We start from the raw sequence: 12,892 nt of genomic DNA, 5'->3' as shown, positions 1-12,892 counted from the left end.
GCACTCTCTTCTCAGTGCTGCTGACTACCTGTCCCAGAGTCCTCCACTCGCACTCTCTTCTCAGTGCTGCTGACTGCCTGTCCCAGGGTCCTCCACTCGCACTCTCTTCTCAGTGCTGCTGACTGCCTGTCCCAGAGTCCTCCACTCGCACTCTCTTCTCAGTGCTGCTGACTGCCTGTCCCAGGGGTCCTCCACTCGCACCCTCTTCTCAGTGCTGCTGACTGCCTGTCCCAGGGGTCCTCCACTCGCACTCTCTTCTCAGTGCTGCTGACTGCCTGTCCCAGGGTCCTCCACTCGCACTCTCTTCTCAGTGCTGCTGACTACCTGTCCCAGGGTCCTCCACTCGCACTCTCCTCCCAGTGCTGCTGACTGCCTGTCCCAGGGGTCCTCCACTCGCACTCTACTCCCAGTGCTGCTGACTACCTGTCCCAGGGTCCTCCACTCGCACTCTCTTCTCAGTGCTGCTGACTACCTGTCCCAGGGTCCTCCACTCGCACTCTCCTCCCAGTGCTGCTGACTGCCTGTCCCAGGGGTCCTCCACTCGCACTCTCTTCTCAGTGCTGCTGACTGCCTGTCCCAGGGTCCTCCACTCGCACTCTCCTCTCAGTGCTGCTGACTACCTGTCCCAGGGTCCTCCACTCGCACTCTCTTCTCAGTGCTGCTGACTGCCTGTCCCAGGGTCCTCCACTCACACTCTCCTCTCAGTGCTGCTGACTGCCTGTCCCTGGGTCCTCCACTCGCACACTCTGGGCGCTGCTGACTGCCTGTCCCAGGGTCCTCCACTCACACTCTCCTCTCAGTGCTGCTGACTACCTGTCCCAGGGTCCTCTACTCTCACACGCTCTAGGTTCTGCTGACTACCTGTCCCAGGGTCCTCCACTCGCACTCTCCTCCCAGTGCTGCTGACTGCCTGTCCCAGGGGTCCTCCACTCGCACTCTACTCCCAGTGCTGCTGACTACCTGTCCCAGGGTCCTCCACTCGCACTCTCTTCTCAGTGCTGCTGACTACCTGTCCCAGGGTCCTCCACTCGCACTCTCCTCCCAGTGCTGCTGACTGCCTGTCCCAGGGGTCCTCCACTCGCACTCTCTTCTCAGTGCTGCTGACTGCCTGTCCCAGGGTCCTCCACTCGCACTCTCCTCTCAGTGCTGCTGACTACCTGTCCCAGGGTCCTCCACTCGCACTCTCTTCTCAGTGCTGCTGACTGCCTGTCCCAGGGTCCTCCACTCACACTCTCCTCTCAGTGCTGCTGACTGCCTGTCCCTGGGTCCTCCACTCGCACACTCTGGGCGCTGCTGACTGCCTGTCCCAGGGTCCTCCACTCACACTCTCCTCTCAGTGCTGCTGACTACCTGTCCCAGGGTCCTCTACTCTCACACGCTCTAGGTTCTGCTGACTACCTGTCCCAGGGTCCTCTACTCTACACCCTCTAGGTTCTGCTGACTGCCTGTCCCAGGGTCCTCCACTCGCACCCTCTAGGTTCTGCTGACTGCCTGTCCCTGGGTCCACCACTCGCACTCTCTGGGCGCTGCTGACTGCCTGTCCCTGGGTCCTCCACTCGCACCCTCTAGGTTCTGCTGACTACCTGTCCCAGGATCCTCCACTCGCACCCTCTAGGTGCTGCTGACTACCTGTCCGAGGGTCCTCCACTCGCACCCTCTAGGTGCTGCTGACTACCTGTCCGAGGGTCCTCCACTCGCACCCTCTAGGTGCTGCTGACTACCTGTCCCGGGGTCCTCCACTCGCACCCTCTAGGTGCTGCTGACTGCCTGTCCCAGGGTCCTCCACTCGCACCCTCTAGGTTCTGCTGACTGCCTGTCCCTGGGTCCTCCACTCGCACACCTAGGTTCTGCTGACTGCCTGTCCCTGGGTCCTCCACTCGCACCCTCTGGGTGCTGCTGACTGCCTGTCCCTGGGTCCTCCACTCGCACCCTCTAGGTTCTGCTGACTGCCTGTCCCTGGGTCCTCCACTCGCACACTCTAGGTGCTGCTGACTGCCTGTCCCAGGGTCCTCTACTCTCACACCCTCTAGGTGCTGCTGACTGCCTGTCCCTGGGTCCTCCACTCGCACCCTCTGGGTGCTGCTGACTGCCTGTCCCAGGGTCCTCCACTCGCACCCTCTGGGTGCTGCTGACTGCCTGTCCCTGGGTCCTCCACTCGCACCCTCTAGGTTCTGCTGACTGCCTGTCCCTGGGTCCTCTACTCTCACACCCTCTAGGTGCTGCTGACTGCCTGTCTCTGGGTCCTCCACTCGCACCCTCTAGGTGCTGCTGACTGCCTGTCCCAGGGTCCTCTACTCTCACACCCTCTAGGGTCTGCTGACTGCCTGTCCCAGGATCCTCCACTCGCACCCTCTAGGTTCTGCTGACTGCCTGTCCCTGGGTCCTCCACTCGCACACTCTGGGCGCTGCTGACTGCCTGTCCCAGGGTCCTCCACTCACACTCTCTGGGTGCTGCTGACTGCCTGTCCCTGGGTCCTCCACTCGCACTCTCTAGGTTCTGCTGACTGTCCCAGGGTCCTCCACTCGCACTCCCCTCTCAGTGCTGCTGTCTACCTGTCCCAGGGTCCTCCACTTGTACCCTCTGTGTGCTGCTGACTGCCTGTCCCTGGGTCCTCCACTCGCACACCTAGGTGCTGCTGACTGCCTGTCCCTGGGTCCTCCACTCGCACCCTCTGTGTGCTGCTGACTGCCTGTCCCTGGGTCCTCCACTCGCACCCTCTAGGTTCTGCTGACTGCCTGTCCCTGGGTCCTCCACTCGCACACCTAGGTGCTGCTGTCTACCTGTCCCAGGGTCCTCCACTTGTACCCTCTAGGTTCTGCTGACTGCCTGTCCCAGGGTCCTCCACTCGCACACCTAGGTGCTGCTGACTGCCTGTCCCTGGGTCCTCCACTCGCACCCTCTGTGTGCTGCTGACTGCCTGTCCCTGGGTCCTCCACTCGCACCCTCTAGGTGCTGCTGACTGCCTGTCCCTGGGTCCTCCACTCGCACTCTCTAGGTTCTGCTGACTACCTGTCCCAGGATCCTCCACTCGCACCCTCTAGGTTCTGCTGACTGCCTGTCCCTGGGTCCTCCACTCGCACCCTCTGTGTGCTGCTGACTGCCAGTTTAGTTCTCAAATCTCCTCTATTGACAGAATATCATCATAAACCATTTGGTATGCTGTTTAATTTCTTAATTTATTTACTTGTTTGCCAGGTCTGATGCTGTCGATAGGTGGAGTTGTTCTTCTTTGTTTTTTATTTGGGCTGGTCCTCATTTCATTGGTCATCACTTCTTTCCTGGCTATCTGCATTGTTACCTTTTCCACTACGATGAATTATTACCACCATTCAAGGTAAGGACCTTTAATCCTTTAAATTCTGATAAATTTCCAGTAGAGAGTTTAATATATTAACCTATTAACATTTTGAGCTATTGTAATTTCAGATAAATACAAGAAAATATATTTAAAACTGTATTTGAGGATGTTTAGAAAAAAATGTGTTTTTCTTCGGTACTAATATATGTTCAAAAACAGTTCTGAACAGTTCTTATTTTCTCTGCAGATGCTATTTATTGGCATTTTAATGACACACTTCACTTCGGCAGTCTATTCATGAGAAAGCTAGTGTCGGTATAATGTGGCGCACGCATATAAAAACGTTGACCATTTTTGACAGATTCTTGAAACTTAACAAATGGAGCATTACTGGAAAAAGGCATTTCGTCAAAACTTTTCGTCGTGCACTCATCAGGACAATCGCAAAGACTGCCAACGTCGGAGGAAACAACTTTATACTACATGAGAAGAGAATGCCGGTTAGTTGGCAAGTGGACTTTGCTGGGTGTTGCCATGGAGAATGCACCAGTTAATGGTGACTGCCCATTAACTGCCAAGCATTGGCAATTGAAAATTTAAACCAACCAGTTTGACCCTGATTGGTCAATGCATTTCTCCGAGGAATGAACCAGCGACTGGCTATCACTTACTTTGTTTAGCTGAAACAGGCACAATGTTCCTTCTGTCTGCAGAGAACAGGGCCCTGAGTATTAATGTGTAGCTTCCAGTACATGCAAATGTGCCACTCCAAGAGCCCAACTGGCAATCTTAAATTGGTTGTCAGCATAATTCTAAGCACACTGAGGATTATTTAGTGAATGTTGTCCAATCACAGAGTCGCATCTAATGTTGGGCACTGAATTTTGAGCTTTGCAAGCAGAGCGTGGCTGGGTACGGTCTGCAAGTTGCCCGTTGCCAACAGCAGAAGGCACATGCTGTTTGATACGATCTGCCAGTCTTTGGGATGTACAGCCTTCATATCTGGTATCACACAGACATTGAAATTCATATACCACATTACACATTTGTGTGTCAGGCAGAGCGTCTTTTTGGTTCCTATTAGTGGTGAACACCACTCGTGTTGCTGCTGCACAGTGGCAGTGTCAGCTAGCTTCACCTATTGCTCAAATCTTTACGCACGCATATTGCGGGGTTCCAAACGACCTGTCTGATTTTCCCGTGCAAGTGGGGGGGGGGCTTTAAGACCAACTCAGATACGCACATCAGTAAACCTGACAAAGTGTCGGGAGTAGTTATCCTGACCATGCGTGATTATATCAACAAAACGCACGTCATTCTTAATGATGGGTCCAAAGTTGTATCCATGGGACATTCAACTCAACATGACTAGGCTGCCTTGCTCAAAAGTAAGCTTTAAAAAAACGCTAGCTGGACTTGTGTAAGAGCGATGAGCTTCCATGTGATATATATGACGCGGTTAGTCTTCACGGTTCACTGCATCCATGTCCCTTTACTCTCTATCTTATGTGTGACCAGTTCTGCACAGCACGAATTGGCCAAATGGTTGGGCAAATTGTTACAACCAGTTTTGAACATGTTCCCAAGATACACAGTGGAGATTCCTTCACATTTGCGAAGACCATTATGGACTTACATTTTGATAGCAATGCTGTGTCCATGTGCTTATTGACATGACTAGCGTATTCACCAATGTTCCACTTAAGGGAGCCATAGATATTTGGGTTACAGCACTAAATCATGGTCATGTGGACCCACCACCATTGCATGAATCAGTAACCATTGAGCTTTTGAAATCAGCAACCCGTGCAGTTGAGTTCAGTTTTAACAACACCCTGTCTGCCCAAATAGAGCTGGTCCTCTAGTTCCAGCTCTCGCAAACATCTTTGTTGGATTCCATGTGGAATGTGACTTTGATAGACACCTAATCTCCGTTTCGATATACTTTTATTCGGTCATGGACATGGGTGTCGCAGGCTGTGCCAGCATTTATTGCCCATCCCTAATTGCCCTTGAGGGGACAGTCAAAAGTCAACCACATTGCTGTGGATCTGGAGTCACATGTAGGCCAGACCAGGAAAGGACGGCAGATTTCTCCTTCCCTAAAGGACATCAGTGAACCAGGTGGGTTTTTACAACAATCGACAATGGTTTCATGGTCATCATTAGACTTTTGATTCCAGATCTTTATAGAATTCAAATTTCACCATCTACAGTGGTGGGATTTGAACCAGGATCGCCAGAGCATTACTCTGGTCCAGTGACAATACCGCTACACCACCACCTCCCCATATGTGGATGATATGTTTGCTCGTTTTAAATGTGTAGCAACATGTAATAATTTCCTTGCATGTGTTAATGGGCTCCATCCTGCGCTTGAATTCACCTTTGAATTGGAGCAGTCAAATCAACTCGCTTTTCTTGACGTACTAGTTGAGGAATCTGTTGGGGGTTCTCTATCACAGTTTACCACAAGCCTACCGTCACTGGTCACTACATGTTGGGATTTTTACACTTGCACAAGTTCGAAGATTAGCCGTATTGGCAACCTTGTAAATAGGACCCGAGCCATTTGCTCATCGAGCAGGTTTGCTGCTGAAATTGAGCACACCAAAGATATCCTTCGGAATAATAGTTACTCCGATCAGATAATTTCATGCTGTAAATCGCTCAAACCCATGAACGGGCCTAAGGTTGTCTCTTTCAGCCCTGAAAAGTGCAGTTTTTGTCAGATTACCCAGGAAAGGGAAGGTATCCCAAAGGTTTGAGCAACAGGTGAAGCTACCTGTTTCAAGCTGCAGTAGCAACATGAATGGTATTCACCACAAACGGGTTGTTGCCGTCAAACTAAAAATATGTTCTGCCGATCAGACAAATTAGTAACCTGATTTATGAATTTCAGTGACAGTGTGTTGCCAGGTATGTAGACTATAAGCTGCAAAGAGTATCCAAACAGCATGTCCCTTCCGCTGTCCGCAACAGGTAAGGTACAGACCGTGTGCCTGTGCTTGAAAACACACAACACAGTAATCAACATTAAATATGATTCTGCAATTGGACAACATTTGCTAAATAATTTGGTGTATTAAGAATTACGCTGACAACCAATTTCAGCTAGTCAGTCAGGCTCACAGTGTGGTGCATTTTCATGTACTGGAAGCTACATTTATTAATGCACAGGGCCCTGTTCTTCGCAGATAGAAAGAACATGTACACACATTGCGCCTGTTTCAGCTAAGCAAAGTTAGTGATAGCCATTAACTGGTGCATTCTCCATGACAGTGCCTCCACCAATCAAAGTTCATTTGCCAACAAATCAGCAGACTCTTCTCATACAGTACAAAGTTGTTGCTTCCACGATATCGTTATTCCTGAGATTGTTCTGATGAGTGCAAGACGAAAGCTTCGACAAAATGTCTTTTCTTAGCAATACTCAAGATCTGTACTATCAAACAACTATTCAGGAATGGAATCAAATCCATTCAAATGACCTTGTTTTTCTGGCCGACAAAGAGATCCAACGTCAGAAGGAAAGAGAACTGGGCGCAGGCGGTGAAACAGGCTACCATCCACTTTAATCCATTTGAAATGTGGTGCCCCATGACCAATTTCGTCCCCAGGATGGAAGCAACTTCCTTCTGCCAAGGTCTGGGGCGGAAAGTAACGGTTAAAAGTGTAGGGAATTGCAGGCTAGTCGACTGGATGGAATGGTTTGAATCAAACTGAGTTCCAGCTTTTAAACTTCGGAACTACTGATAAACAAAACAGTCTGGAAAGTAGGGGAAAACGTACGGCAGATAACAGGAGTGGACATCAAGACCCTGAGGACTGTTCTGCAATTTAGTGAGATTACAGCTGATTTGGGATCTCTCCTACATCCATTAACAGAAATCTATCAATCCCAATTTTTTTTTTTAAATTTAAAGTACGCAATTATTTTTTTTCCAATTAAGGGCAATTTAGCATGGCCAATCCACCTAACCTGCACATCTTTGGGATATGGGGGTGAAACCCACGCAGACACGGTGCAGGTGGCATGAGGAACTTCTGGCCTCTGATTGGCTGGCAGGCTCCCAGTGGGTGAGTCCTCCCAGATCCTCAATCGCTGGGAAGACCCCGGGGCGACCAATTGAATGCCTGAAGGCATTTGATTGAGTCTGGCCTTCTCCACACAATTGACACGGTTCCAGGGCAGCGCGGTGGCGCAGTGGGTTAGCGCTGCTGCCTCAAGGCGCTGAGGTCCCAGGTTTGATCCCGGCTCTGGGTCACTGTCCGTGTGGAGTTTGCACATTCTCCCCGTGTTTGCGTGGGTTTCACCCCCACAACTCAAAAGATGTGCAGGGTAGGTGAATTGGCCACGTTAAATTGCCCCTCAATTGGAACAAATGATTGGGTATTCTAAAAAAAAGAAAAAAAAAATTTCTACAGAAAAATTGACACGGTTCCGCGCTCTGTCGGCCCGACAGATTCGCCGTCAACGTTTGTCCCGTTTTCTTTTTTTTTCCAGATTTCCAGTACCTGTATTGTCTCGTTTTTAAAAAAAAAGTTATATCTGTTGGCATTGTGGAATAATATGCGTTCGTTCTAGACATGTTGTTGAAAGCACTAAATTCTTTCTTGCCTCAGTTGTAATTTTAGATGCACAGCAAATGTATTTGGATGAAATAATACAGATTATTGTTACCTTCTCCTAAGCACTCCAAGTAAGCAAGAGGAAGCTGCTGATTGCTCGGCAATTTCATATCCAGACGACACCGAATCAAAATCCACCCTGAAGAAGGACTAGATTTCAAAGTGCCCCTCGCATTTGTGCAATTGTATTTATGTAAAACTATTTTATTTTCATTTAGTGTTCTCTCATGAGAAGTGCTTTTGTTTTGCCTTTGAATACCATCGCACCTTTGTTATCAGCGGACGAAAGTCCTCGCAAGTCGTTCAGCGTTTTTGCTTGGTAACCGTCATTACGAATGGGAACCTTTTGTTTACTTTAAACTTTAACCTAATATTTTAATATAATTACAACCTAATGTGGAAATCTAGTTATTGGGCACAGTATCCATGTACTGCATCAGCGATGATTAAGGCCACACACGTGGGTTAATATTTTCACTCTATTCTTAATAAAACAGACACTCAAAGCAATATAAATGCATTTGATCCACACTAGCTTACTTCATACATTTTGAAACCACAGACCTGTTAAAAACAACAATTATTTAGTACATATTAACAAGTTAGATTGCAGTTAAAAAGTAAGAATTGTTGGTTGGGGGGAAAGCTAGCTTCTGCTGCCGTGGCTGTCAGCAGCTTGATAACACTGGAAGTGATCATATGCGAAGTCTGAAGTTGACGGGGTTAGGGAAATGCTGTGAATGTGGGCGAATGCACACAAACAAGATCTGTTGCAACTAATACCACCTATCATTACTAAATCGAAAGAGAACCGTGTTCCGTCACCCAACTTTGTGATCCCTTTTCTTGTTAAGAGGTTAAAATCCAAACAATAAACTGACTATTTTCAATCTTTTGCACGTGTTATTATTCTGTATAACTTGTTGATGTATTTATATATCAAAGTATTGTAGCTATAGCTATTGTAGGGCAGCATGAAAAAATGAAATGAAAATCGCTTATTGTCACATGAACTTCAAATGAAGTTCTGTGAAAATTCTCCAGTTGCCACATTCCGCGCCTGTTCGGGGAGGGCTGGTATGGTGGCACGATGGTTAGCACTGCTGCCTCACAGCACTAGGGACCAGGGTTCAATACTGGCCTTGGGTGACTGTGTGGAGTTTGTATGTTCACCCAGTGTCTGCGTGGATTTCCTCCGGTTTCTTCCCACAGTCCAAAGATGTGTGAGTTCGGTGGATTGGCCATGATAATTTCCCACTAGGTGGGATTACAGGGATAGGGTGGGGGTTTGGACCTGGGTGGGATGCTCTTTCAGAGGGTCGGTGCAGACTTGTAGGTCCGAATGGCCTCCTCCTGCATTGTAGGGATTCTATGATTCATGATTTTCATGTCTGATGGGAGCACTGGGAGTCCCAGGCACATGAGTGCGAAGCCATCTTTGCCCTTAACAGTGAAACCGCTGCCAGCCAGGGGGCCCTGAAGAGCTGGGGACAGGTCTCATTTCCAGTCGGTAGAAGCAGCGTGCCTGTTCCAGTGCAGCACGAGGGCAGGCTGTTCATACAGGGCCTATCAAGCAGCGTAGAATAGAGAAGGAATGGGTGGCATTATACAATGTAGTTTTGCGTGAGGTTCTTGGAACTGGAAACAGCCAGAGACAGCTCAGCATTAGAAGTGCACACGCATCGTGGATCCTTTATTAAAACAGCATCTTCCGATCCTCTGCTTTTGTTGGCAGACTCCCTCTGCTGGTACAATTCAAGATAGCGGGGAGGAGGGGGCTTAGGTGTCAGGAGTGGTCCGATTGAGTTGGGGGTGGTGGGATTCTCTGTTGATGGGGGAAGTCCATTGGCAGTGTCGGTCTGCATATTTACATTAGTTACCCAGAGTTAGAAGAGGTTTTAATTCTAACTTTTTGGGAGCGACTGTTGACGTAACCCTGGAGGAACCATCTCAAGTTTGTAATTTTCAGAAAGTGCCCAAAGAAAGTTTGATTTCTGTGAAGCTCCAAGAGGGAATCCCCAGCGCATCTTTGGGATACACCCCCCCCTCCCCCAAAATTCAATACTGGGGAGCTCGGATGTCACACAGTTTGTGAAGTCAATGTTTGAGAAGGTGAAAACCATCCCCTCAAAATTTCCAGTAATTATTCCAGTCAAAGTGAACTTAGAATGTGAATAGCTTTCTGTTATTTTAGGTCAATAGCAGCACTTTGATGGATCAAAGGTAATATAATAAATAGAGTGAATTATTTGCAACATAATACGTACAAATATTGTGCCAAATAATCCTTACTCCGGGTCTAATTTGAACCTGTGGTCTTGTACCAGGGAGAATTGTAACTACGATGTAGTATTTTACTCTTTGTGATGGAAGAAAGTTGCAGCATTGTTTTTAATTTAGCATGCTGACTAAATTGCAAGTAAATGGATAACTAGCCAGTGCTAACCTCATTGTGGTTATTTACCATTCACATTTTATTCAACAGAAATTGAAGATTTGCCAATAGTTAGTTTACTCGAATCATGAAGATCCAAATCATAGAGATTACAGCACAACAGAGGCCATTCGGCCTGTCTCGTCGGTGCTGGTGTTCTGCAAGAGTAACTCACCTGGTCCTTTTCGCCATGACCCTGCAATTTTTAAAAATCAATTATTGTGCTGAACCATTTGCTGGTGTATGTTTCCAAAACTGATAATTGAATCATACAATACCTACAATACAATCATTCTAAGTACTTAACAGCGTATGCCATGTCATAGAAAAGTTGCAAGGAAACATTGTACAGATAATGCCTGATATCCATAAACCATCATTCTTACTGGGATGCAGAAAGTAAAATGCTAGTAAAGGTGATTAGTTGCTGAATGATTTTAGGTTTCAGTTTGACCAGCGCGCTTGTAATCAACTCCATTTACCAGGACACGGGATTTGTTATTGAAGAGAATTTGATTTACCTAGAGGGATGTGGGCGACATGGTAGGACAGTGGTTAGCACTGTTGCTTCACAGCGCGAGGGTTCCAGGTTCAATTCCCGGCTTGGGTCACTGTGCGGAGTCTGGACGTTCTCCCCGTGTCTGTGTGGGTTTCATCCGGGCGCTCTGGTTTCCTCCCACAAGTCTCGAAAGACGTGCTATTAGGTAATTTGAACACTGAATTCTCCCTCAGTGTACCCAAACAGGCGCCGGAATGTGGTGACTAGGGTATTTTCACAGCAACTTCATTGTGGTGTTAATGTAAGCAGTATGATCAGCGTCGTATACACAACTGGTTTTGAAAGAACGATGAAAAAAATCCGTAGCGAACAAGCCTGTTGGAATTAATCTCAGTAGTTGGGATTGAAATAGCATTCCACCCCCCTACACTGCAATTTTTTTCTAGAAGTCTATAGCTATTATATTTTACACTTTAGCAAAAGTAAAGTCGCCGTAGTCCCAGATGACCACAGGCTGCTTTCCCCTTTGAGGGGTAGAGCTGACTGGTGGTAATTTAACCCGAGGGTCACCAGGCGGGGCAAGGTTGAGAAGGCCTTCATGAATAATCTCAGCTGTTAACGGGAATTGTTTAACTGCTGCCGTTTACATTGTGATTTAGATTATTTACACATTCTTCTGCTGCGAGGGAATAGGGCTTCGCCACATTTCTCACTGGTTGATTTGTTGAGAGATTTCTCCTGCTATAAATGAATCCGGAGAAGGACCACTCCCAGGTTATTTGAGGGTCTCGGAACCAGGACCTACGCTTGATTTTACCAAGGGGGCTGCCCCCCCCCCCCCCCTCAGCCAGAACAGGGATTGAACGCTGTTGATGTCAATCTGAACCTGTGGGTGTCCATTATTTTGAGTTTTCTTCCTCATTTTAATTTATTAATTTGTGTGATGCCAACATTTGTCACCAATCCCTAATTGCCCATCGAACTGAGTAACATTTCAGTGGAAATTAAGAGTTTACTGTGGATCTTGAGTCACATGTAGGACAGACCAGGTAAGGATGACAGATGTTACAACCCCAGTTGATGTTATAACTGGACGGGAAGATCCCGGAATGGAACCTGGGCTCAAAAGACCGGAACTTATTTTGTTTTATAAAACGTGGAGGAACAGAGTCACAGGACCGCTAGTTAGTTTTAACAAGGAAAAGATATTTATTAAACATGACCAAATTGGATTATGATACAATACTTCTTTACTCCAGACCAGGAGTTTACACCAACCAATTTTAGGATTTCCGTGTCTGGGTTGCTGGACATTGCTTTAACCCTCAATTCTCAGACTGTATTAGAATATCAAACATTTCATCTACATCTGAAGTCTGCTGCTGTCCACTTTGAATCTAGTTAATGCAATTGCCTCTAACTCAGAAAACTTTGTTTACTCTTCGTTGAATTCTCCTGAACAATACCTTGGTCTCTGTTCTCTTAACTTCAGGTGTCTTAAACATTCTTTCTGTCCCAATTCCCTGGATTGCATCTTGTTCCTTGGGAAGCTTGCATTTTTGCCAGGAGAAGCTGGACAGAAAAAGGGAGTTGCAGAGTTGAGAGCTGTTCACTCCCCAGTGTCCCAACTGCTCTGGCTTCCAGTTAAACCGAAGAACAAAGCCCTCTCCTCTGGAAAGTTGCTTCCTGTGCTAAGCATTGACTTGCTTCTATTTATTCTTCATGTCTTAGCCCTCTCTAAGCACATTTGGAACTGAACCAACCCCCAAACATACAAACACCTTTGTCCAGCTTGAATATAGCTATGTTTACCCTTCCAGTCACAGAAACATTAAATTAATCCCACTTAAAACTATTTCTTATTTATAATATATTATTATTTTATTTTTTTTAAATATATTTTATTGAAAATTTTTCGATCACAATTTTTTCCCCTTACAAATCAAACATAACAAAAAAGAAAATTTAACAATGAACAAATGGCTAATCAACATGGTAAACTAATCATTTAACATAAACTAAAACTTT

The 12,892-nt window shown here is 47.0% G+C and overlaps 1 protein-coding gene across 2 annotated transcripts in view; it reads left to right on the top strand.

Moving 5' to 3' along the window:
- The window catches only part of LOC140394481 (lipid droplet assembly factor 1-A-like), a 34,040-nt gene extending 25,219 nt beyond the window's left edge, over positions 1–8,821 (top strand). For both annotated transcript variants that reach the window (XM_072481782.1, XM_072481780.1), the window contains exons 4-5: positions 3,197–3,335; positions 7,995–8,821. In XM_072481782.1, the coding sequence (XP_072337883.1) occupies positions 3,197–3,335; positions 7,995–8,085 (230 nt within the window). In that variant the 3' untranslated portion in view covers positions 8,086–8,821. The remainder of the gene's footprint in view (positions 1–3,196; positions 3,336–7,994) is intronic.
- Positions 8,822–12,892: the final 4,071 nt, after the last annotated feature.

Source organism: Scyliorhinus torazame, chromosome 17 (genome assembly GCF_047496885.1).
Source record: "Scyliorhinus torazame isolate Kashiwa2021f chromosome 17, sScyTor2.1, whole genome shotgun sequence".
Classification (NCBI taxonomy): Eukaryota; Metazoa; Chordata; class Chondrichthyes; order Carcharhiniformes; family Scyliorhinidae; genus Scyliorhinus; species Scyliorhinus torazame.
This window is presented reverse-complemented; position numbering and strand designations above follow the sequence as displayed.